The 27551-nt window shown below is 38.0% G+C and overlaps 1 protein-coding gene across 5 annotated transcripts in view; it reads right to left on the minus strand.

Moving 5' to 3' along the window:
- The window catches only part of RIPOR3 (RIPOR family member 3), a 54080-nt gene that overhangs the window by 22925 nt on the left and 3604 nt on the right, over positions 1 to 27551 (minus strand). For 3 of the 5 annotated variants that reach the window (XM_056353122.1, XM_056353117.1, XM_056353123.1), the window contains exons 2-6: positions 8919 to 9047; positions 4795 to 4941; positions 1488 to 1566; positions 711 to 734; positions 529 to 582 (exon numbers count right to left, since the gene is read on the minus strand). In XM_056353122.1, coding sequence (XP_056209097.1) covers positions 529 to 582; positions 711 to 734; positions 1488 to 1566; positions 4795 to 4941; positions 8919 to 9019 — 405 coding nt within the window. In that variant the 5' untranslated portion in view covers positions 9020 to 9047. Of the gene's footprint in view, positions 1 to 528; positions 583 to 710; positions 735 to 1487; positions 1567 to 4794; positions 4942 to 8918; positions 9048 to 10338; positions 10360 to 21792; positions 21862 to 27551 lie in introns of those variants that run through there. The other 2 variants (XM_056353120.1, XM_056353121.1) reach the window with 2 other exon arrangements.

Below are 27551 nucleotides of genomic sequence, written 5' to 3' on the forward strand. Positions count from 1 at the left end.
ATATTGAAAAACAGTTACCTCTGCTATTATCAGACTGGGAGACAAGGAGCAGAGTAACACTTTGTTCAGGGAAAGATTACTTGGGAACAGAAAACTGACTCCTTCAATACAGAATAAAACACCTACACCTTTAGCCATGTCAGAGGAGAGATTTCGTTCCTTTGGAAGAAGATGGCCGAGAGCAGACATGCACTCTACAGAACTGCCCATTTGGCCCCTTGTGGGAAGCAGGGGGTGAACACGTAAGTCTTCCCACAGCGGCATTTTCTGAATAAACTGTTAGAGTATGCAAACTGGCTTCGCAGGCAAACTCAGGTTGGGTTGCGCCCAACATTCAGCCTGAATAGAACCATTCAAGAAAATAAATAAATAAAAATCTCCTTCTGTAAAAAAAGAGCAATTACAGCTTTCAGAAAGTACCCAGCATTATTCCCCTTCACATTAATTTTAGTCAGAGTACTTTCTATTTGGATAATTTGCTTATATAGCAGCGTAAGCCTTACATGTATAAGATATAAACCCCCTTACCTTGCTTATGTGAAACTCCAGTTTCCTGATGTATCTCTCCACAGAGCGGATTTGCTTTTGAAAAGGGGAGAGAGAAGGGGATTGAAGACATTATTTCTTAAGCATGCCTTTAAGTAACACAGTAGACACATCATCCATTTTTCTGTATTGGTAACATTTCATCTCATCCTCAATAGTCCTACCTTATCCAGGTCATAGTAGAAAGCCTAAAAGAGAAATAACACAGGCTGAACAGAAGAGCACGTGTATTTGTACGTACTAGCAACACTTTCATACTTACTGCAAGACACTATTGAGAACTCTAAGTTACACTAAGATACATTGCTTACTACAAGAAGACAGTCCAACATTTTTAGACGTAGTCTCATTTTCTGTTCATGGTTGGTTGCTTTTTGCAGATGCTTGAAATGAGACAGTAAGAGTCTCACCACCAGCTACAACAAGGACTTGGATATTGGTCATGGTACATGAGAGTTTCAGATATTTATTTTTTTAATCTAGATATTATTTCCCAAGTGAAAGGCAAAGCTGGTTCTGCCAGTTGTCTTTTCATTAGCACTGTTGCTGAAGGTACTTCTAGGGACTTGTGAACATGACAGAATCTAGGTTACAAGGACACATTCACCAACTACAGAAAACAAAGCCCAATCTTTATCACCTTTTCTGTCCCATGCAGAGTCAGGTATGAACACTGATCACTAAACATACAAGGAGATACCATTCCCATAAAGGAACACTATCTGAAGAACACTGTTGGATACTGAAAATGAAAAATCCCAAGCTTAATTCTCACATCTAGAGCTAACTTGCTTGGTAAATTTCCAATTGTGATACCCTGCTGGCCCTCACCTCAGTGCTCTAACTGGAAAACCCCCAAGAGTCCCAGGTGCGAGCAAGCATCTACTTTTGTGACTTTAAAAATAAGGTCATTAAAGTATTTAACATAAAAAATATCTTACCAATCTGGAGTTCCTTTTTGTATCTTTATGTCGACCAGAGAGATAATCCAATTCAGCCTGATGTGCTTCCAAGTATTCACTGGAGAGGAAGAAAACCCAGTGTTACATTCTTCTGGTACATTCATTGTAACACCTCCTCAAAGAATTTTTCAGCAGAATGTTATAAAGCAACCTACTTCACTAGGAAGGCTTCTCTCCTTTCACTCTCTAGAGATGTAAATGGCTATATAAAGGGATATGGGTCAACAGATGACAAAGGGCGTTTCCATAGACAAATATTAGTCCTAAATTCAAAGTCACTCCTAGAGGAGCATCTGTGCACAACAGGTGCCAGAAGATGCTAGTTACTGTTACCTAACATTTAAAGATGCTTTATATTAGGAATCCTCCTGAATTGTTTTTACTCCTCCAGGATGTGGAATGCTACAGTGCAATTCAAGAAAGCCACCACTGCTGTCCAAGGTATATACAGGTACACACTGCACTCAGATATTCTCTATTTCTTGTTTCCCTTCATCTAAAATAGACCCTTCAAGTGAAAGATAGGCTTTATTCTGGGAATGCGAGGCAAAATAAAACAAGCCTTTAGTAGTACTTTCAGCTCTACTGTCAAGAGAAAAGGAGGGATGTTGGAGGAAAACAGCAAGTTCTAACACACACAGAACCCATCTCATATCTCCTTTTCAGATTTCTCTAATTACTCCTGCTTGGTCCTCTGGAAACTTTTATGTAAAGTAGAGAGGATCAGTTCATTTGTTGAGCAAGTCTCTTACAGTCACTGAGGAGTAAGAATTCATCAACCAACTCTATTTTACAATATCAAAGAATTGCAACACGAAACACGTGCACTACTAAACCAAGCTCATAGGAGTACTCCACATGTAAGGGAGAGGACATGTCATTCAGTGTTATAGCAAACAGAGCTGAATACCATCTTTTATTATGCTAGACAACTTCTTAATGTAACCATTACTTTTTCCAGAATGAGAATTATTCTGCAAGGTGTGAAGCACTTGATGCCAGTTGGCTTCTATAGAGTTGCTTGCATGCAAGGGTTGTCCCTTAGGAGATCCCACAGGACCTTAAACTGTTTCTGCTGAGACCATCTTCTTCCAACTTTGCTTTTAATACACTGCAGACTTAGGTAACTTTTTCCTCTTATGCTTAAAAGGGAAGAAAAATCACCTGGTAAATCCTACATTATAAGACACAGTCTCCGAGCAGTCAAAATAACCTAATTTTAGACAGCTGCACTTCTTCACATTTGCTTTGATGCGTTTAATTTTCTCACTGTTACAAAACCAGTTCTCCCAAGACATCCAGTGTCTCCAGCATTCAGTTGTCTGCTCTTTACATGTACCTATTGACAGCTCAGTGCAGAAGTAGCCAAGGCTGGTGGCAGAAAAGAATTCACTTACCTTTTAGATTTAAGTATGTTAGAATTGCCAGTTTGATGTACCCAGATGATTAACAGAATAAAGAGTTATTGGAATGGTACCCAGATGGTAAACAGAATAAAGAATTATTTTCTATAGCTATAAAGAAATAGGACATAAAGCACGTTCTGTACTAAAATTTCAAGTCACTCCAGCACCAAGTGGACTTAGTCTGCATCTACTTAAAATTTGGGCTTTGCATTGCTATTTGATACAGTTGTTTTCTGTAGGTTACTTCAGTCAGTTAGCTAGCTCCTTAGTTTTGGCAGAACTGGGAACAAGTTCTGATCCACTTTATAGCTTCTCCTCCCTAAGCTCTGATAAATTCTAAACTCTGCAAAAACATTTGGTTTCATTATTTGCTTTAAATCTAAATACACTAATAAGACGTTGACTGATACTCCTAGTGCTAAGACTTATAGTCTTTTATCAGAATAATAACGTGACACATCTGAGTTTACAATTTATTATTACAGTGCATTTTTTAGTCTTTGCTTAAGAAAGCAAACTATGATCAGAATTAATACAGTAGCAAAATTCTGAGGACAGCAGTAACATACATAAAGGAACCGTTAAGTTGGTGAGATGCCAGCAGAAAGAGTTAAAGGGTTTACAGATCTAAAGAAAGGTATTTTATCTTCTGATAGTAGCTTCAGAGTGTAAATGAAGTAACAAAGTTCCTACAACATTAGAGTAGACCTATCAACATCAACTGTAACAATTAAGATGTGTATTTTTACATAGTAAGAATTCAGGACCCAGCTAAAGGTTGGCCTGTTTCAGTCACTGATGGAGGCAAACAGCACCTAGCACCACTTCCTTTCTGGTCTATAATACCAAGAGAGCAAGCTCACCCATGTTTTATTTGCCATTTCAACACTGAATAGTATTAGAATTTCTGAGGAACTGACAGCTCCCTCAAAGCCCGAATATCCTAAATTCAGATTGCTAGCCCATCCTTTCAGCTCTCTAAGTCTGCCCACATCTGCCACATGGGGACAATGGACAAAAATCAGCCTTCAGCCTTTTCACTCAAGCCTGTACTGATGCAACATTAACTGTTTAGTCAACCATAATGTAGCACTATTTCCGACTGTTTATTTAAAGCAAGATAATGTTAGTTATATTGCCATAAAAAGATGGAGTTGTACTACAGCTGTTTCACCACTTCAAGTCAGCTGAAGTTTTCAGGTGGATCTGCTTAAACCTTTCCCTTACAACATGCCACCCAGAAATGAAAGAGTACTTTTGAACTCCAGCATTTAATTCTATTAAAAGAAAGAGAAAAAAGAAAAGAACAAGAAAAACCCACTAGAATATCTAACTCTAAGTGTTCTCTAATTAGCATAGGGAGAGTAGAAACAGTTTATGACCAGCCTCCCCACTGTGTCCTTGTAGGGCACACCCTCGCTTTCAGATTTGGTTTTAAGTCAGTTATTGAGTCAAAACAAACTCCACCCAGTTCCCTCTCCAGAAACTTTCTGCCAATCACCCCCCAGGTCTGGCTGTCCCATCACTATCCAAGTCTCTGCTTGATCTGCAGACTTCCTGCATGCCACCCTGCATGCTCTGAAAACCTCCCTCCCTCAACGGAGTTCAGTTGCTCCTCAAGAAAGTGAGAATCTCCCCAGAGTTCTACCTGTCACTGATGTTTTTAGTGAAGTGTAACAAACTAGGAACAAACAAAAACATCAGAGTGCTTTGCTTGCAAGCAGACTGTCTGAGAGTGAATGAAACTTGTTTTGCAAGGTCCCAAGCCAGTGTCTGGGAAAGTCACTACCCATGTTTAGAGATGCCAGACAGAGAACAGTGATAGCAGACAAGCAGCATGACTAGGCAAGGCAAATCACAGTATTTTAAAAAGTCCTTACTTAAGTCCTTTCTTCAAAGCTTCAAAAATTTTCTTCACCTGCAGTGGCTTTGGACCCCAGATAACTGCCCCCTTCTGTAGTGAATTATAAGCCTTGGGGGATTTCAGTGACATTCTTGATCTCACAGAACTTCTGCTGAGAGACTTTCTGTAAAAAGAGAAGAGAAATATGGGAAAGATGCAAAACCCGTCACCTAGGATGAGCGAGATGCCTAACCCACAAAGCTTTCAGGCTACAAGTTATATGTCCAATTCCATATAACTTTACTCAAAAGAACAAAGCTCTTTTTGAGAATACTTTAACAGATAACATTAGAAAGTTAAGGCTCAGCCCTAAATACCTAGTGCAGAAAAGTTGCAAGCTTTTTGTGACTTTCAACAATAATAATTTCAGTAAGAAACATCTCCTTCTCTAAGCTCCACGCAGACTTGGAGAAGCCTAGTGGTTCTCTTTTATCCTTTTTTAATAAAGAAAAATTGTGCAGGTCCTGATTTCTTTGGGAAGGGGGGGGGGGGGGCACTGAGCAAGAAACAGAAAAGCTCATTTTTATAAGAAATTAATAACAAGTTCATGTCCGCACTACTAGCGATTGTCTTAACAGACATGCACAGCAACTAGCTAAGGCCCTGTTTCTGTGTGCACATTCACACCAGCTGCTGGGTCAGCTACAGACCTAGTCAAGTAAGCCATGCTGCAGGACAAGGACATCTCATTCTGACTCTCACCTGCAATTCAGGAAAACGATGCAACAAACTTTCGACCTGCTCAAGGTCTAACAGATAAAGCTCACATAAAAAGCCTTTAGAAATAGCTATTTCTTTGCCTGCATTCACCGTCCATTTAAATGATGGCTTAGAGCCCTACCACATTTTAGAAAAGCAAGCTACCAAACCCAGACTGCATACAAGATACAATTATCAAGGTGTTTTTTCAGTGTCTAACACCTCACTTGCTTTTAAAAGCAACTGCAAAACCTACACTAAATATTGTTTCTAACAGAAGTCCCATTCACAGGACTTTTTGTGCTAACCTAAAGAGCTAGAATACCCCAAGCCATTAGTTTTATATACATAATCTACAACATTCAAACCAGAAAATGAGCTCTCTGCAAATGGTTCTTTCATACTGTCAGATTCCTGCCCGGCTTACCTCTGTCTGTACACTCCTCTAAGTCTTGGGGCTCCCTGATCTGGCTTTGTTAATACTCCCTATAAATCAAGCCTCTAAAATAAAAATATCTAAAGCAGCTTCCCATTCCACCAAGCCAAGCAGTTGCTTTCAGAGAAGCCTTCCACCTTCCAGCACAATCTCATCCTAAATTCAGCTCACCTGGAGAAATGATGAACTTCAACAGGCTTAACACTAAGCCACTGGCTGTTTTAAGTTCTAGGCATGTGACTGGAGGCCTAAAGAGATTATTAAGCTTGCTGATTAAATCCTAGGCCCAGCACACCTGAGAACTGTTCAAGCCCTATTATAGAAACTCTTTGAGTAACTACATTATTTATCCTGGTGCTAAATTTCTACTTAATTCCATTTTAAAATTTATAATCTACAAAAAATCTGATAAAATTACATGTTGCTAAACGTTCCTGGATATTTTATTTCTTCACCCTAATGATTATCTTAGGGTTTTTTATGATGGCTTAATGTAAAGTATTAATTAACCAAATCATTTGGAGCTCAGGTCACCTATAACAAGGACCATAACTGTTAAATTAGAAACCTACAATGTATTTTTGAGTATTGCATGCAAAGTGAGAGGGTTTCAACAGGAATAACACTGGAAGGGACAGTCTAGCCAACAGTCGAGCAGTTGAAAGAATCTCCTTGAAGGATCAACACTTAAAATTCTTTCATGGAAAGAAGGAAATAGCATCCAGTCCCATGCTTTAGATGAGTATTCTAATTAGCAAGATACCACGGGGAAGATAGAAGATAATTCTACCTCTTGAAATTAAAAAGCCCAAATTACTCCTAGGCTTTGTTTATTTTTGGAAAGGAGTGGACTTTGGTATTTACCTTCAGAGTTTTGGACAGCAAATCCTTAACTCGGGAAATAATTTCCCTTCAGTTGAAAGTATAGCATCTAAGCACTGCATATAGATAGGCTGGGATTTAAAACCCGCGGTTTTCCTCAGTATCTCTGCTATCTGATGTAGCCCATATGTACTCAGTGCTCTGATGTTAAGAATCCCATTTGTATACATTTAATAGAAAAGCTAAGTAACTGACATGGGTCTTTAGGGACAGTAGCTAAAAGCTAGATGCTATGTTGCTGCTTTCCCCTGTGAACTTCATAATTTAAGTATCAGATTTCCTACTTTACAGATAACTAATAATATTTACTTCCTTTGGAGACCATTGTGAGGAAAAATGAAATAGTGTGTCTGACTGAGAGCCTCCAAAGGAAGTTGCTAAAGAAATGCAAAAGTATATTTAGCAACTGCTTAAGAATCTCCATGTGGACCTGATTTGTGTGTCATCTTTTGGATAGACCTTGCATAGGGCCCCTGCAATCTCCTGCTGTGTTTTGCAACAGTGCCTGAGGGAGAGATAAGTTAGGAAAGGGTGATTAAAAAATTTCTTCACTACGCTGGGGGAAGGCTCTCCGGTATTCATTGGGCTGTGACGGAGTATCTAGTACACAAATTTTCCTTATTGCAGTGATTCCTGAACAAAGCAGTCTGTCTAAACTAATAATGAAAAGCAACATCATAAAAAATGCATAGAGACATTTGGTTATAAAACCTTTGCAGCTAAAAGTAACAGAATAATCTTAAGGGATATATGAACTCTTCTGTTTGGAGCATTCTTACTCTGCTGGACTGTGCCTTTGTTGGAAAAACAGCTGTTCAACACTTTTCCTGCTAGATCCTTCTCCTGCTAGAACTCCCACTATGTACTTGAGCTCAAGTTTGTTTATATAATGTATTGATAGTATTTTTCTCAAGATCTTAGTGATTGGTTTGATTTCAGATGTCCAGTCTTTGCTAGGTGTAATATTATTTTTCAGCTTCCACAACAGATCTATTTATTCAAATGTGAAGACTTCTTTATTACATCACAATCATGCTAGAATTTCATTTTTGCTCATAATTTACCAAGCTGTGTTTAACTAAAAGGTTATTTCAGTCATTTGGGTCTTTGGAAAGATGTTTTATGACATGAGTCAGGTATTTTACTAATACACAATAGGATTTTTTTGAGTACAATACTTTTAGAGGCATACTTTCCAATACTTCTATACTATGCAGCTAATTTATTCACTTTGTTATTATTCTAACATGCACTGGAAGTCAGAGATTATATTAATTTTCCATTTATATATCATATCTTCTAAAAGCACTTGACAGGCTATACAGGGATCACTAAATTCAGAAAACAAGTAATAGCACTTCCAGTGGAAAAGCTGCACAGTTATCTACATAGAGCAATGCTACACAACAACTTATGATAAGCAAAAAGGGAAAAACAGTGCGGGATGGTTTAGCAGTTAGGGCGCTCAACTGAAGACTGAAAGACTGGACTGCAGCCTTGGCTATACTATAGACCTGTTGCTGATAACAGTGAATTTGCGGTGGCCTTCTTGGCCTGTTTGCATCCCTCCCTGCCTCTTTTGTGGCACTGCCGAACGCAGCCCTTCATCTCATGTAATGCTGCTCTGCTTAAACGACTCCAGGAGAACATGAGTTGTGTTCAGTTACATATTTTGCCAGGATTCACCCCTAACAGCCCCATCTTTTTAAAGATCTATCAAATTTTTAATTACCATAACTATTCAGAAGGTTTTAGTCAGAAAACATCAGTTACTACCAGGCTGCTAGCAGGAAGGGTCACAGCCCTTCATTTTTCTAGAAGAAATGGATGCTCTTAACAGCCTGACACATAACTGCTGAAATCCAGCCATCTCTGAAAGTACAATGTATACAGCAGTAAGATAGTATGGTGTGAAGTATAGCTGTTTATCAGTGAACCATGACCATGACCCATGAACTCAATAGTTTTAAGACAAAAATCAAGGAACGGCTTCTACACATAGATGCTTAGGTTAAAAAATACATTCACAGTACCTAACGTCCGTTGCCCAAATGATCAGGTGCTTTAGTTTTTGAGTTACTTACGCTAACTTTCTGCTTTGCACAGTGCTGAATCCAGTGAAGGAGCAGCTCCTGCTGATACCACCCCCATCACCAGGAGAGACAAATGTGAGTTTGACCGACATGATTGCCAGTCAGTAAGAGTATCAGCTTCTGAAATAAACAGAAAAACAGATGAGTCAAAACCTTCTTGGCAGTTCAGGTTTCTGTTGCTGCAAGTGCTGAGTTCCATGGAATTGGAAAGTCAGAACAACAGACAGTAGATTAAATAGAAAAAAAGACTTGTCTGCTATACACGTTTCCTCTGTTGCCATCTACAATACAATTAATAAGGGACTGAGTATTCTAAAATGAAATCTCTCATGCCCTCTTCAGTTTCTGATTGATTTTACAAACTCACTATGCAAAAGCCAAAATAGCCTCAATTCACAGGCGCTCTACGTTTCTGATTTTTTTAAGAACCCTGTAATTGTCCCACTGCTTAAGGAGTTCAGGCCAACCGGTGTATTTCCAGATCAGTGTGGATGCCAGAACAATACTTAAACTCCAGACTTAGTGAGGTCCAAAAAGCAGTTCCTTGCATCTGTGCAGAGCCACACTGAAGTCAATGGTAAAATTGGCTGAGCGTGGCACTTAAGCCCAAGGCACAAGTCTGGTTTCAACAGTAAATTTCAGGTTCATGCTCCTCCTCTGGCTGGATTTCTTTTGGATTGCTCTCTTCTGTTTTCCATCAGTCAAACTCTTTTGCTTTCTGGAGAATTGTGTTCTCTGCCATATGTCTATAGAATCCAAGTTACAATGTAAGTAACAGACATATCCTTCAAAGCAGCTGTAGAAAATCACCCAGACAGTTAATATACAGAAAAATTCCCTTCCTTCCCCTGTCAAGCTGGTGTAATGTAAACATCACAACTGAGTAAAACTGAGTAAAACAAAAAGCTGGAGTATCTATTTGTAGAGAGAAGTACAAACTCCAATAAACAGCACTACATGCTCCACGCAAAGTTTGTCCTACATTACAGAATGTGCTCTGAAGAACAGTGAGCTCTTCATCTATCAGAGTAGATACTATAAAGAAACATCTGCACTCAACCCCTATGTCTGACCTTATCCCACCAGCATGGCTAGAATTAGTTAGACTAGAAGCCCAGAAATGTCAAGATAAGACTCTTTTCCTGGCTCTGCCACTAACTTGGAGAGCAACCTAACTCAATGCTCTTCCAGACTGCATACAAAGCACTGAATGGCTAAAAATACTTCCCAAGAGAAGTGAGATTTGAGAGTGCTTTGCTAATTCTGGCCTAGTCTACAAGTACAGGGAATTACTGTAAGTGACTATGCTTTAGGTACCGCTATCTACTAAAGCAGTAAGGAAAGTTGACGTGGATTTCCACAGGCAGAGATCCTGCAGTGAGCTCTGACTATTTCATTAGAAGCCACTCACTCAGTTCCCTGGGCTGAGGTCTAACACTCCCATGTCTTTGCCTGTTAAACAGGCTGTGCCAAGCTCATGAATAGATCTGCAAAAAACAGGCAAAAGATTTAGAAAAAGATGTGAAAATCATGAATCAGAGCTAAACAACTACCTGCTTTGCAAGCTAACTGATTTGTCAGAAGAGCTGTTGGGCATGGCTAGGTATTTGGAATCTCAGTGCATCGAAGTCCACATGACTCCATAGCTTCAGTAGTACCAACAGAAATCTGTTACGTGGAAAAAAATAGGTGCACCTTAATGATCATTTAATCAAACTGTACAGCACTTACGTTCTCTTGCTTTGAAAAGATGCCTCCTTAACACCTTCAATCAGAGACTGTACTTGCATAATATCACAGCTAAAGTTTCAAAATATTTTCTATTCTTTCCTCTAGTTTGCAGATGTTTATAAGACTGTGAACAGTCATCCCATCAAAAAGATCATTAGACTGAAAAAAACTAAGCAACTTACTGAAAAATGTAATTGTGTAACAAGCTGTTCACAGAAGAAACAAAAGGAATAGCCTCATGGTTATTGACCACATCCCTCATCAAGGCTAAGCTAGATTCCCAGGATCTATTCTTCCACTCTCTAACCTAGGAAAGTTAGTTCATGAGTAAAAGGGAAGAAGAAAGTGCAGGAAAAACTTGTCTAATTTTACAGGACTCCTAAAGTCTGCATAGCATGAGACTGAAAGCCTTTGAATCGTATAGACATGAAGCAAACAAAAACAGGCAGACCCTTCAGAGGGAACAGAAAGTGGGAAACGATGAGAAGACTCCCAAAGTAAAAATCTATGATACTGTATTCTAGATGTGAAGAATTAAGTTGGGAACGTACAGAGCCCCAAAACTCAGCTGGTGAAAGAAAGGAATTGCTTAAGTTGCCTAGACGTGATTCTTCTCCCACATGTGTTTTCATAAATATAATCCTGGTCTTCAAGAAGATAGGCTGTTGCAAATTAGTAGAAATGGGACATGAATTGGACCTCACTTGCTCATAGCCATAAGCACTTAAAAATTCTCATGGGTCATTTGTTTTGTTTAACTGCACAAATCTCAGTCCTCAAGGCCACTGACCGTGTCATGCTCTGCTGTAACGCATAGCTACATTCAAAAGCAATTCACAAGCATATTTTCACAGTTCCCTCTTATAAGAATGAAGAGAATTTAAATAATGTTAGGAAAGCACCATTAAAGGGGGTTATCTTTCTGCCTTTGAAATAATGTCGACAGTCAAATACCACTTGGTACAACCCTGCATATATATTTTTCGTAGCGACCTACAAATCTTACAGCTCATTTCACACTTCTGAATAGAAGACTGTAAGTAGGATGTCAAGACAACATTTTATTTGTAAGGAAGATTTATAAATGCAGTTGTTTAAACAGAGGGGTTTGCTAGCCAGAGTGTCTGTATAAAAGTGCTGAGCTACATTACAACTGCTCCTGAGAAAAAGCATCTGGGCTCATCTCAGATTCAACTTTCCCTTTAGGCTAGAAATAAATCAGATAAGGACCCCCGACACGCTGAGTTCAGATCTGTCTTCCTACCTGTAACCTCTGCTGTGTAGGCCAATGTCTCCAAATCTCACAAATACAGGTATTATACCCTGGGGAGCAGAGGAACTTCCTCTCTTTTAATCTTCCCAAAAAGCACAGAATGTGAATACAGTAGCTAGCTAGGGGCTGGCATATGTGGAGCGCAAAAATATTGGGCCAAACTGAAGGAGTCTATTGCCAGGGGCAATAGAAACACCAAACTACTGGAAAAAAACATGGAGTCTTGAACAGTCTTACAAAGCTTGAGTCTTACACAGACCTCCAAACTGCCAGGTACTAATCGTCTCGAGCATTTTAATGGTGCAATTTTGTAAGATTTAAGACTTCATGTCTCAGAAATGTATTTTTAATATAAATCAAAAGAGTATTTTTTTCAAATCAGAGTATGTTTGTTTATCCTTGTTTCAATGATTTGCCATAATAGACTATTAGCATTTAACCTTCAGTGTTACCAAGTATCCAGGCATGCCGGGCCAAACATGTGAGGTTCTAATCAGCAGTGAGTACACTCAAACTGCATGTTCTGCTTCGTCTCTGTTAGTATTAGGATATTCCTCAAGTCGAATGACCTTCATCCTCTACAAACAAAAAACGGGTGTCTGTTTGTGTTTACGGCTAAACTTTTCCAGCCCTAGTCACATATTTAATTGTTTCTGGGCACAATGGTTTCAAAAATTTTATGAGGAAAATATGACTCACTGACTTCTTGCAAAATATTTCTGCTTGTGTTTGAACTTTAAATTAGTAGCCATGTTTTTCTTTTAGTACCTCCAAGAGGTTCTCTTGAACTTGATGAACTGTTGCTGAAGTAAGGTATTCATGTTTCCTTACAATTTATAATGTTCCAGTTGTGAACGACCAGTTGGTTATAGGAGACACACACTTACTTCTAGTTCTGTGTCTGCAAAAATTGTACCGACTTCTGTTTCCTTCAGCTAATTGTGGACACACACATCGAGCTGACAGCCCAGTCAACAAGGGGCTACATATCTCACTAGTATGCCAGTGCCCGCTGTTCACTGGCTTTGGCAAGCAGCAGCTGACTAACAAAATAAAAGCCAGTTTGAAATGGAAGTAAATTATTAGTCACTATAGGAAATTAACACAATGACTGAACACAAACTATCAAATGTCAATCACTTAACGTCTTAGGATCATGTTTGTGATTCTGGATACATTGTCTGATCATGACAATTCCTCTGACCACCTGATGCTAACTTTCTCCTTACATTTTTAGACTATTATTATTTTTATTTGTAAATATTACATTAGCTTTACTTGGAAGGGCAATAGAGCCATTCTATCTTCTAGTTGTGGAAGCTGAACAGAGTCGATTTCATTTTGTACTATCACAACATAATCCTTTTCTCAGTATCAGATGTGCTCAACATTTTATTGGAGGGACTGCAGCTCTGACCGTAAAATATGTGGCTTATATTTCTGCCTATACAGAGAATCATCTTAGTTAGTAGATTTCTGCATAGCAGAGTACATAGATTTTATTGTAGGGTTGCCACCTAGAATCTATGTCTTTTTAAAGCATTCAGAAAATTCACTTCAGCCCCACGGCAGCCAAACAAATTTGCCATTAAAGTGTATTGGTTCTATACCATTTCTACTGAAACTCTACTTTCACTGTACGAAACCAAAATCAGTGGTGATTAAGTAGAAGAACATTTAGGGACTTTAGAGACATTCTCTGGACTTACTCCAGACATGATCTCTGATTCCCACTAATCATCTGCTGTTTCAAAAAAACCTTCCAGTCAAAAGTGTGAAGTTACTCATTCCACTTCCCTGAATTTATTACAAAATCCACCGCCATAAGTGTTTGGCTGCTGTAATTGCACCTGTATTGGGGTTTCAGCTGATAGAAATATATTTTGCAAACACTTAATAGATGAAAAGAGAACCCTAACATAATGACACCAGAAAATTTCTAACGTAAGTCAAATTTAAAGGCTGATTTTACAAACTGGGCTACATTTGTATTCTATCACATTGACGTAATCACAATTATTGTTCTTCCCCTCATTTATTTCAAAAGTCAGGAACAATGGAATTAACTAACACTTCTGAAAGCTTATGATGGGTGGTATCCATTTCAAAACATTTGCGGCAGACAATGGCATTTGGGTCTTTTATGACACTGATAAAGAAAAAAAATCAGATTGCCACAATACTGTCAAAAAAAAATAAATCAGATTGTTACAATACTGTCAAACATTTTCAGCAAAGCCTTAGGGCTGATCTGGGCCTGAACCACTGAAGCTTTTTTTTATTTCAATGTACCATGGAACAGGCTGGAAATTTCTAGACCTTGGCACATTACTTTGCAGGATTGGATATCTAAAGAATCCAGACCATTAAAATTAATGAAACTCTTGAGATGTGATAACATCATGACTCAGCCCTAATTACTCTTAAAGGTAGATGTAATGAAGGCTGACTGAAGAAAGAATGAAGTGACCATCTTGTGTACAGCAGTCTTGAATCCACTGGGAAAATACACACTGTATTTAATCTTTGCTCTTGAGCATTCTTTAGAAAAACCATTGACCTCAGTAGCAATGTCTACTTTGCTAGATAAACATTCCAAATTTATGATTAAAACCCCTTCAATTTTAAGCATTTTTTGTGCAATTGTTAAGACAAACATTCTATTTATACAGTTATTGGCAGAACTAAGAAAAAATTTTCTGGTTATTTTTCTAGAGAAGAAAAGTAATTTGAATTAGGGAGACAGAAAGTGCCCTTGATGCTACATCTCAGTAAACAGCATTACACTCAAATAGGGATCCTTTCTTCAGATAAATCCTTCCTGTGGAAAGGATTCACAGCAGAATCTGAAAAGGTTATATGTAATTCACTTCAATTTAGGAATTGTGACTTTCACTTCAACTTGGGAATTGTGACTTGTGGATATCATTTATCTAAAACTGGTGTCTCACACCAACACATCTAACCTGTAACTAGCCCACCACGCAGACAGGGGAAAAGCCACTGCGGTTACAGAAAGGGGAAATGTATGTTTGATATTTTGTTTTCATATGGTAAAACAGATTTGTGAAAATGGAGGTAATGGAGGCCAATGATGAGCTTTCGAAATTTTTCCTTTTAGTATTTTTGTCATCTGTCTCTGAAGCACAAAGAGGTAAATTTTGCTTCTCCCTTGCACTTTTCCTGCTCTTCCATCTCACCTGATCATTTCTTTCTCCTGCCTTGTTTCTATAATGGGCATAAAACAATGTAGACAGCTGAACTTGTTCAGCTTTCTTTACAGAAAAATGCAATCCACGCAGGAAACCATCTTCTACCGAAGAGGTAATTTTAGCTATGGTGCTGTAAAGTCCACTGTATGTAGCTGTACAGAGCCATGAACAATCATTCTTCTACTCATATTCACCAGACATTTCTGCTGTTGTAAGACTAAGCAATGTGAGCAGTTACGTAGCAATTTTGCTGCAAGTGGAAGATTTTGCTTCTCTACATAGCTGCACATGTGTTCTGCAGAACTTCTTCGCCTAAATCTGTTTGATTTTTAGATGGGCCCTTTACTTTGCATCAAACTTACATCTGCCAGGTTGCATTTTGAAAAACTCAAATGATTCAGGAATACAATACCATTTTCAAAAGTAATCTGGGCTCTTAGGAGCTAGTTCAATTGATTTTTAATAAGAATTACATTCATAGCTTATACTATTTAGAAAGATGGTGCTTCAGTGTGTAACTCATTTTGGTATTCTTGCAAATTTTATCTAGGCAGATTCAACTCTTGCAATATATATTTAAATACTGCATACTTGACATACTTTCCTCCTAGCTGTGTTCAAGCCATAAAAAGAAAATCAGATAAACAGCTTTGATCCAAGTTATTGCTTTAGTCATTAGGCCCTTCTATAGCTTTATGCCACCTTCTGGAAATGAAGTTCTGGAGTCCAGGTTTCCTGTGCAGCAGTAAATTTAAATATCATAAACAGTCCCCTCTGATAGCTTCTCCTGTGCTGGAGGTAGTGCCTCTAATGTAACCATTTCAGTGCAGGTCTTTGAACACAGGACTCAACTTTCAAGTCCAAGATGACCTGTTTTTCAAGCCTGTGATTCAAAATGTTGCTGTATTTCTAATTAGTTTGCATCTGAGCATACAGATCCCAGTTCTATTCTCAGTGACAGTGGTGCACATCCAGAGGAAATTAAACAGTCATTTATTCCAGATTTCCAGTAGAATCCCGGGCAGAAATGTTGGCCTGCACTTAGTTAATGACCTGGAAACTATTTTTCAAGACATAATTTTGTGGTCAATTTTGCACCTCCCTCTAGTGGCAGCAGATATCAAACAAATGAAGCACAAAGGAGACCTTGTCACGGATCACACACTGATGTATTATGCCTATTTCTTTCATGGAAATTTGGTACTTGGAATCAAGGTTGGCTGTAAATCCCACTGTAACTTTTTGGTAATGTTGTAATAAGAAAAGAATCAGCGATTGCATATAACCAAAATCCTCGTTTACTTCCTTTGCCAGTATGTGGCATATTCATACAGCCACATGTAGTTTCTCCATGCTTGCCTACATCATAGCTCTTCTAGTTGCTGTGAGCACTTTTGCATTGAGTTTGCTTTCCTTCTCAGGGGAAGGCACAGAACAATTCACCCATTATCAGCTGATTTATGAGCACAGGGCTTGCTGCTAGCTTCTCTGGTTTCAATTTCGAACTTGATGACAAACTTGCAAGCCTGAATCAGAGATTCAGGAATGTGGCAGGCTCCACACGCTAGCCTGACTTGTAGCTTTTTCAGCTTTGGCAGAATTTGAGTCTGCAGTTAGCTTCATTATAATGAATACTTAAAAACAAATTCCTAACAAGAGAAGAAGCAGATGGCGCTGAGGGAGAGCAATTTACAAGTGATGAACTGGCTCTTCCATTTCTGACAAAGGAAAATTTGCCTGGCAGCAAGGCACTAAATCCTACCAATTCCATCCTTGAGAGGTTCCTTCTTCTTAATTAGGAACACCAAAGAACATTCTTCTGTAATAGATTTCTCATTCTCCTTGTTTGCCCCAATCTATGCGTGAATGTGTATTACAGATAGACTTACCAGGTGTGACCCTGTCTCCATATGTCAGCTAATGCAGAAGCCTCTTAAAAGCCCATTTGCAGGTCAAGTATGAAATAAGGAAGGAAATAAGGAAGGTCCTGTGTCTCAGCCTTAGGGTTGTGGAAAGCCCCAAGTCTAAGCTTCAATAGAAATCACCATGGTGGATAGCTACATGTTTTGACTATTATGCTGAGAATGATACATAATAACCAAAACAGATGACAAACTTCCAGTAATAGTGAAATCTGAAGTGCAACATTATGTGAGATGTACTTTGTTATCTTCAAAAACTGAAGTCTGTGAATCACTGGTATGTGTCCTGGGGCATGCTTCTGAAGTGGGAGAAACTGTCTGTCATTTAGGTGTCTGATCAAGAAAATTGTCCCTTCATCAAGAACTAAACCATTAAGTCAACTTCCTATGGCAACCATGTTTTATTCCCATAAAAGTTACCAAAACAATCTTGTGCAACAGAAATAATGAAGTTGCTAAGTTAGGATCAGTATCCCAAAGAACACTGGAAAAAGACGAAAAGTATACAAAATGTCATATAAGAGGGAAATAGGATAGAGAAAAGTTTTATGTTTTAAAACAAAGTATTTTCTTTAATGCTGAATAGACACAGACTGAGTTTTTTCAGAGTCAGTATTTCCACTCCTGATTAGTGAATCTCAGTACCCATCTTAAGATAATGAAAAAGGGTGTATTTTTTAAGAAATAGATATCAAAATCAAGACAATTTAGAATGTCTTTTATCGGCCAGCTAACAGCTGAAGTGTCAAAAAAACTACTTGGTGTGTTTGAACATTTTATCTAGGCTGAAATTACTCAGTATCTTCTAACACAGGCTTGAACTCTACGTTTTCTAACAATTTAGGGTAGCTGTCATAGCAATCCTAACACTGTGTGCTTCACCAGTGTTCCCTTTCTGTAGACACTCCACAAGCATGTAAACTTAACTTGTGGAAAGAAACAAGAACCTTTGAATATGTGTTGATGTATCTGTGCTTTCCCCTTCATTTCTTACCAATTCCTAATACATGTGCTCTGACATTCATGGCCTGTATTTTTTATGCTGTTATTCTCTGCTTTTATTTGGTTTGGGTTTGTTTTTAATGAGGTGAACTTTGCACAGCCCAACTCCAGCTCCTATAAAATCTGTGTCTTAAATGGCCAGATCTAGTGATTTCTGTACGGAGCAAAAAAAAAAAAAAAGGCCTACATACTAACCACACAGCTGTACTTGGAAACAGATGTGTTACCCCCTTTAAACTGAACTAATGAGGACAGGATTATGGAACAGATAGGTCAGGAAAACTTCTGTCTAGATTTTGAATTTGGAATTATGGAAAGAGTACAGAAGAGACTGGTGCTTCCACATAAGTGGAGGGGAAAAGGATGGTAATTCTGCCAACAATGAAAATTTGCACTGCTACACCATCTTCAAGGCACTTCCAACTTTGTGACCCTGTTCATCCCACTGTCAGTTCTATCCACTTAACTCGCACAGGTTTCCCTCCCATCGAGAGCAGGCCAGACCCTCAGTTTAAATGAACTGCTATTCAAATCAATCGATTTACAGAAGTCCAGGATTTGGCTCTGTGTCTCCTTTGCATTTAGCAGGTGTGAAAGCACTCTAAATCACTTCTTTCAAGACATATAAAACATAAAGTAGACCAATTATTTAGGATCAGATGCTGTGAAAACCATAACTTCTGATAGAAATCTGACCAAACATGTAAATTTTTGAAACTAACTTTGCCTATTAGTGTGTTCTTGAAAGTGTCTTCTGCTGCTAAGTCAGAAATAGATGGGGTTTTTTAGGACCGTCGCTTCTCTGCCCAATCTTTCTCCCATCAGAGTCACTGGGGGCATTGCCATAACTTCAGAGAGAGGACGAACAAGACCTTTGTAGTCATGATTTGGCGCTTACACTGGAAAAATGCAGTACTGATGGCTTTCTATAGAAAAGATGCATCACATTTTCCCTCTGGTTCCTGGCTTAAGCTTCTTTTAAAAATTATTGTTGATTTGTCTTTAAATGCTCTTCATCAATACACTGCCTTGCAATACAGAGCGGGTCCCTTGCACTAATTAACAGCAGCAAAAAAGAATCTTCTGCTGTGTAAGGCTTTGTGAGACACAGCCATTACATGCAGAGGAAACTGGGATTAGTGGGGCCCTAGCTCCCCCAGGGACTACCATAATATAAATTATTAATAATAAAAATAAACATTGGCTAGCTTGAACTTCTCTTCGTCCCCTTAGAGCTTATTTTTGTGATGGAATTAGCTAAATAAAGCCCACTTGAAAGAATGCTTAATTGCAAACTGTCCAAACAAAACAAAATGGAACTAATTGCTTCTTAAACATTCAAAAAGAGATGACTTTGGAAACAGCTTAAAGACTAATGTATGTTAGGATACATGTGGGGAAGTGAGCAGTTAAGCAAAATGCAGTCTAAAATGGACAACATTTACTTTTAAACCAGGTATTCAAGTTTTGTCAGTCTAGTTCTGCCTAGTTTGGATTATTTCAAGCCTAAACAGAATTACAGCAATACTCTTTCGGAAATCATAAAATCAGAAGAGACGTCTTGTGCACTGACTTCTAGATGTAGTTTGCCGAGGAAAGACTACAAAATCCACAATGATCATTACTCCATGGAGTGCCCCTTAAAACTGTCTTGGCCTGAAAAAGATAGCTTAACAAAGGCTACCATTTTAAGTGTTTTTTCTAAAGCAGTTATTTCCCTGGAAGTTGGGTAGGAAGAGCTTACACAAACAGTTCTGACAACACATCTCTAAAGGACAGTGGTGATGCCTTCCATCAGAATAACTGATTGCAGATCTGCCATGGCCTTTATAAACTTCCTTTCTTCAGGCCTGTTTTTGTAACTGCTATTTAATTCAAATATTTCACAGTCAGCAAATAGAATCTATTTGGGCATGTGAAAACTCCCTTTCCACATTCATTAATGGTTAAAAATTTAATGTTTTCTTAAACACTTACTTCTTAAATCAGAAATATTTCTAGCAAGACTAGAAAATTATATCTCTAATGCAACTGAAATTTGTAAACAAGGAAAAAAAGTGTACATTAGAAAGCAGCAAGAGATAAATAAGTTATAACCAAAATCATACAGTCAAAATAATTTTAAAACATAATTAGTCATACAAGTTTTCTTTGGAGGACCACTGTGTGCTGTTATATGAAATCAGACCAGTCGTAAGCCATTGGAAGTGCACTGCCTAACCAGCCACATGTTTACTTTTCCACTTATCAATAACTGACATTAACAAGACTTCTGCCAGAGATGATAAATTCCTGGAAACGTCAGGCTCTTCTATATCACCCAGCCCAAGCACAAGAGAGCTACTCACTGGGGAAAAAAAAAAAAAAAAAAAAAAAAAAAGGCAGACATAACTGGAAGTGCTAAGCAGAAGTTGCTCAGCAGGATCAGCTGAGATCAAACCACTTCAGCATTTAGGCCAAAAGCTAATCTAATTTGAAGGTCCCTTGAAATGTCATGAATATCATCAACAAACACGGCAAGAGTCACTTATGAAAATGCATTTCAATTTTGTGCACACACACACACAAAAAAAAAAATCAATCAGCTCTCTGTCAAACTTCTTCAAAGACTGTGAACCCAAATGTTTGTTCCCTGAGGACTCAAAGCTTTTACTGCAACAAGTAGTCACATCTGCTCAGTGTTTCGTATTTTTCAGCATTGCAAGGAGTTTTTCTTAGTTCTTGGACTGGTTTACTCAGCATCTATGTATAAGTACAGCAACAAAACTCCAACAGAAGAGATAACCGAGGTCTTCTGCAGCTTGTTTCTACCTCTCACCCCAAAAGACACAGGCAATCCTGGCAAAATGAGTATTCTTATGTATTTTGCCAGCACAGCTGTCTCTTCATGAGTTTCACCTTTTAACATTCCTCTTAATGCTTACACCTATGCCAGAAACTTTTTTACACAGATCTATACAGCTACACCTGAAAGGTTTGTTGTTTTTATACATCTAGTATAGTTTTGAAAGGTATTAGTAGTCTGCAGATAATGTAAAAAAATCAACATGAAAATCATCTGTGTATCTCTACTACCAGCACCTCGCTGCTATCAGAATATTGGTATTATTTACCATTAAAGTTCTCCTAAAATGAATGGAGCAACTTGGCAAGCCTGTGCTTCCTATCAGCATAGTTAAAACTATCCCTCAGACCTAAACCAATTAGTACTAACTCATGCACAAGTTTACTGTGCACCATAACTGCTTCAATGCTTGTGTCTTTTGATAACGTAACCATGTTGGTAAAAGAAACCATTTTTCACAGTCCTTAACCTAATTTAGCTGAGGAAAGGAATTTGTAATATAGACAGGCACTTAAAAGCTGTAGAGAGGGGCTTATTACTTGTGTCTCGTTAGATACTACAAGAACTTTGCTAGTACAGCATCAGGGAAAAAGAAAACATTGTATTAACATACAGCACTGCCATATCAATACAGCTGCAGAAGCTTTTAATGTCATATGTCTACATCATTAAAAAAAAAACCCAATTGAAATGAAATAATAGCAGTACTACCTTTAAGCACAGAACAAAGGTTAGTATGGCTACATGGCAAGTGTAGAACAACTACAATTTTCAGTTTATAAAAAAAATCTGTGGGCAAGTCCCTCATGCCACATAAAACAAGACCTATTTTTGTGATGTAAATTGACTTAGTCTGTGTTACCCAGACTCTATTACTTACCTACAAGCCAATAATAATTGAGACTACTCTTGCAGAATAGGATCGTGCCACTTGACAACACTGGGCTCCCTGTAAGAAAGTTCTCTTAGTTCCTTTCAACACGGAAGGAGTGAATTGTAATGCTAACATGCACACTGAGTCAAGAGAGTAAAGAGCTCTTACCCAAAACCAACAAGCCAAAGACCCAAGGTATCAATCAGTTCACTGTACATACTGAACCTTAGTTCATCGGCTCCTATTGTCCTCATAGAATGAGGACAAACAACAGCCACCCTCAGGATGTGGTATGTAGGGAAATGCCACTCAGGTTTGCATCAAGTTATAGTTATTAGAGCTGCAGAGAGATCCAACACAAAAATGGACGGACACATGCATAGTCCATATTCACACAGCTGTTGCTTGACTGATAATTTAAGGAGTCCTGGTAATGGATGAGATCACCAGCAAAGAACTTTATGTTTCGGGACAACACGTAGGCCAAACAGCTACATATCACAGTACTGTGATGACTCCAGTGATATCAAAGGCACTATGTATGTACTGATCTGCTTTTTTGGCATCAGACAGGCATGATTTGTGAAAGACATAATCATCACGCATCTTGCCAGATGAGCCTGAGAGGATGGCAGCAGTGTCCAGAATGCTGAAAGGTGCTGTAAGCACAACAGTGATACGCCTTCCCGTTAATAAGGAACCATGCCTGGCTGGAGAGGCAGTAAATAGAACAGTACGTCCCTGTGATGTTCTATGTCCCCTGGCAGTTTTCCCACACTTGCAATATGACCCTCCAAACACCAGTGCATGGATCATTGATCTTACGAACTCACATTTGTGATCCTCTACAGAATTGTCATTGAGAATGTACAGATCAAGAACTTACTGGCAGCAAATCACTCTCGGGTGATCTTCAAAATTCAGAAATGGCCATTCAGATACAAAATATCCATGTTGACAAGTGATTCCAACAACATACTAAATCAGATCCAGAATTAAATCCAGATCCTGACACAGTTAACAGCAGTAATGGCAGACAGTGCATTCAATCTTATAATAGAAAAATGGTGTTTTATTCCATATGACTTGGCTTACTCAAGAGAAATATTTTACAATAAGCTACAGTTTTACTGTATTGTAAAGATAATCTGACAATTACAGGTCAAAGGATACTTGCTATTGCTTTAAATGGAACTAAAACCAGTCAAATTCATACACATACAGGGAAAGATTAATCATGTACTACTACAGCTCTTGAGAAAACAAACTAGGCTGGGCAGATATGGAATTATGTCTGGATTGGAGATCTTACCAGAAGATGCAGTATATGTTCTCATCCAAAGCCTTCTCCTGCAAAGTACATACTTCTTAGACTTGTGGTTTTGTTCTTGAAGAACCCAAACCCCAAGCAATGTTGAGATACTCTGCACTGCTACTTGTTTTGCACTTCTGATGTTTGTTTGCAGGCAGCTGGGATGTCTGCACTGATTTTCTAAGGTTATTTAAATTCGTCTTTATTTGTTAACAAATTATGTTGGTTGCACAACACATTGGCATGTGAACACTTCAGAAAAGGGAGGGGCACAACTCCGCCTCAGTGGAATTAGGAACAAGATCCAATGACTTCAGCAGAGTTACACAAAGGATAGCTCTATTGTTTCAGTGGGAGTTGTGGTTAATTAAAGTAGTATTTCCTGTAAGCTTTCTACATGCAGGATTCTCTTCAAAGGTGACATTACCTTCAAGATCACTGTGTGGGCTTCCATTTTGGACAATGAATAACAAAAGCCTAGTGACAGTTTTCCATAAAATACATATATATATATATATATATATACACACTATTGTACTAAAAGCATGAAAAAGGGCACACAGTGAAGTGCAGATATAAATAAATATATATATATACTCACACACAACAAACCTGTTGTATAGTGATGTTGAAGCTGAGATCTTACTGATGGAATTAAATTGATGCATTTTTACACACGATCCAGCCATTTTAACTGCTCTTTTGTTTTGTCTTCCATTGTAAAAACCAGGTAACTAACGCTACAGATCAGTTGTCTTCAAAACTTTAGAAAAGCCTGTGAACCTTCTGTATAGATCAAGTATTAGCCACATTTTCACATACGGTTACCACTCTATTGTAATTCCTCAAGCAGCTGCATATGCATCTGTAATATCTCTGTGTGTCAAATCTTTCTGAAAACCCTGACCTACTATTTGAACAGACCTCATCAAACAAAATCCTTCCTTATAATCCAGAGAAGCCCTCTAAACTCTTTTTGTGAAATTTCAATTACATAATGTAAAAACTGCAGAAATTCAGCACATAGGTAAACTGAAGGTTATTTACATTATATTTTGCCTGCACTAGTAGAACTATAAACCTATTCATGCTAATACTGAAGCAGTAAACATTAAAATATTAAAGCACACTGAGGTCTTTGAATTGCCTCCCTGTTTATCTGTTGAGTCCCAGCATTGGAGAATGATTTTTCCCTCTTCAAGTCTGCAGCAATTTAAATAATAAAACAGAGGTTATGTAAGTGCAGTGAATTATGGAAAAAATGTAAGTGGAAAGTACATATTTTTTAAATGCACTTGAATAACTCAAACGCAGCTGAACTGACATTATTCAGACTTTCCAGTCTTATTCAATACTGGATTGAAACCAAGCACAAGAAATTTCAGGCCCAAAGGACATTTTTAAGAAAATTATAAGTACCTATATTTCTAGTTTACAATGTCTATTTGGGAAGGCTCTACTGCCTAAAGAAAGACTAACCTAGCTTCTCATGGGACCAAACAAAAGGGATGTGAACTAATTAAGGGGACGTTTGGATCAGTTTGCAAATAAAGACTGATTCAGCCCCAAAGAACAACCAAACCAGAAACCTGGATTCAAGTATCTGTGGTCTTCTAGTGAAACACAGATGCAGATTCTGATCCAAATTTGACACTGAAAGTTCATTTCTAACCTGTGCAGACACAAGCTCTAGGCCCAGCTCTGCATTCCTTCCACACCCACAATTGGAGTTCTGCCTGAATAAGGAATGCAAGAGAGAAATGAATTTCTTATCTTTATGGCAGATCTTGTTTGGTGATGTACACGCCTGTGAACCTGCCAAAACTCAAACGTGTGACATGGTATGCAAAAAGATTTCTCTTGCAGGACACTTAAAATACGGTAAAACTATTTTCATAAGCATAAGTAATTGCTTCTAACTCTAGTATACCTGAATATATTCCGATACTTCTGTTATAAGCAATTTTCATCAATGCAAAAGATCCCAGATTTGTATGGGGGAAAAAAACCCAAACCAGTAATAGAATGAATAAATTGTGCATTTCCAAACTGAGGGGCATTTAAAAATACGGCTATATGAAAAAAAGCTTAAAAAAATAAATTTCACAGAGGGAAAATACTAAGCAAACAAACAATAAAAGAAGGCTTCTTGGCATATTTTATGTCCATTATCCTCCAAAATCCCAGGGTAGCATTATGCATACAGATGCATATGGTAAATTTTCCATCACTCCAAAGAGACATGAACTTCACCCTGGCTTTTGATAAGATAAATGCAATTACATTTCCTTCAACTACCCAGCCAGCAGTATTACAAAATTTGCAGGGAAGAAGACTTTTCAAATGCACAAATGACAAAGAATTGTGGAAACAAGTCTCTTTATGTGTGAATCTTGGCCTTTTTAAAATCTTCCCAGATTTTTGAGCCAAGTTTATACAAGAAATGCCCACCAATGTTAGTTACAGATGCTGTACTTTATGATGCATCTATGATAAAATTGAAATCCTAGTGCAGACACAATTTAATCAGCATTTTTGTTAGTTTAAATTAACTTGGTCAAAAATCAGTAGAAATTGTACCAAAAATAATTTTTTTTCTAGTATCCACATCTGGAGGGTTTCTGACAATTATTCCATGCACCAAACTGTTCTGGTGTAGCTGTGGCCTTCCTATTTTTCTCTACCCCAAACAATATGCAAAACTGTAGGATAAACATGCCTTTCTGTGGTCAAAAAAGTGAAAAGGTGATATTAAGGTAATTCATGTTGCATTTGGTCCAGACAAATACTTTCATAATAGTTGAGAAGGCTATGTTGATTAGAGTATCCTGTGCAACTATTCTGAGAAAAAGAAATGCTAGCTAAAATCTAGGGCTTTGGCTGCTTCAAGGCTTCCTAGGTAAGATTAAGTCAAAATATTTCCTATATACATTCCCCCTTTTCATCAGCATGTCAACTGTAGTAAGAATGTGCTACTAATTTTCAGGATCAAAATCTGAGATAATTTTGTATTGTCAAATGTTTCCTTACTTTCACAGAAACAACTATTACTGGAAATATTTTCTAAAGCATGTTGCAAGCGGAGCTGAGTAAATCAGCTAGCACACTGCGCACTTTTCAAGGAAAAAGTTTCTAAAAATGAGTCAGGATTTAATAAAAAATGTCTCTGAGGTACGTAACTCATGCCCATAATAGAATATTTTTCAAGTTTTCAACCCTGTATAGAGAATTTTAAAACACTAACAGATGTATGAAACAAAAAAAGCAAAATTCTCCCTTATTCTCTGCCATGCACACATATAACACACAGGAACCAATGAGAAGCTCTAAAACATTTTCCACTAGACAGACAATTTGCTTGCAATTCCTTCTCCCTTTAAATTGTTTCTGTGGCAACACATCTGGTGCTGTAATTCTGGGCCAGAACATTAACTATCCTGAAAGAAGAAAGTTATGTTGTTGTTCTGATCTGCAAGAATGTGAAGCAGAAAGAGATCTGCAAATACACGTAATCAGATAGCCCTTTATGCATTCATAGTTGCACAGAATATTAGCTACCGATATTTATGCATAGCTTAAAATTACATGTTTAAAAATGTTTCAATAATGGTTAGAGAAAACTCTTGTGATGAGCAGACATACCGTGACCCAGCTTTTTTTAAACAAAATGATGAGTGCTTTGTTACCGCTGTTCCTGCCCTATGAAATAAGCGAGGAAAGTATTCAGCTAAGAGGAACAAGGCTCATTCCCTAATCATAAATATAACTCATGATATTGATTTCTTATCATCTCCCCAGTACTATGTAAATATTATTGTATTATCACCATTTTACAGCTGAGATATGTCAGAAGCACATAAGGACAAAATGTCTGAAGTGCCTGTTAAAATTCAGATGCCCCTATTATTAATTACCCATAACACGCACCCCTTGCCTCTCTAAGCTCTTGAGGGCCAGCAGATTTTACTGGCCTTACTTGAAATGATAGGAACCTATTGATACTTGATGTAAGCCTCAGACATCCCAGCTTGAGCACGCCAGCATTCTCAGAATCTGTAGTCTGAGCAATTTAGTTGTAGAGAAAGGAAAGAAAAACAGGAATAGAAATTTACAGCCCCAATGCAGTTTGCTAAGTCAACAAGTGAACATTTTTTTTAATCACTAATAATCCTGACAAGTCTGTCTGAAATCTTAAAGTCATACTACATGACTATAATGAAATGAAAGTTGTTATGGGTATTTTACCATGCAACTGAGATCGACATCTCAAGATATAAACCCTACTGTGGATCTTAATTCATGACACAAGGGCTAGAGCAATTTGCAAGAGCTACTGCATTCATTTGACTCAGCCTGGAGTACTATGAGTTAAAAAAATAATGAAAGTGGATTTTTGCTACTTCATCAAGCAGATCAGGGATGAATTCATATGTTGGGGAAAGAACACACCTGA

The sequence above is a fragment of the Falco biarmicus genome, chromosome 10 (genome assembly GCF_023638135.1).
Source record: "Falco biarmicus isolate bFalBia1 chromosome 10, bFalBia1.pri, whole genome shotgun sequence".
Classification (NCBI taxonomy): domain Eukaryota; kingdom Metazoa; phylum Chordata; class Aves; order Falconiformes; family Falconidae; genus Falco; species Falco biarmicus.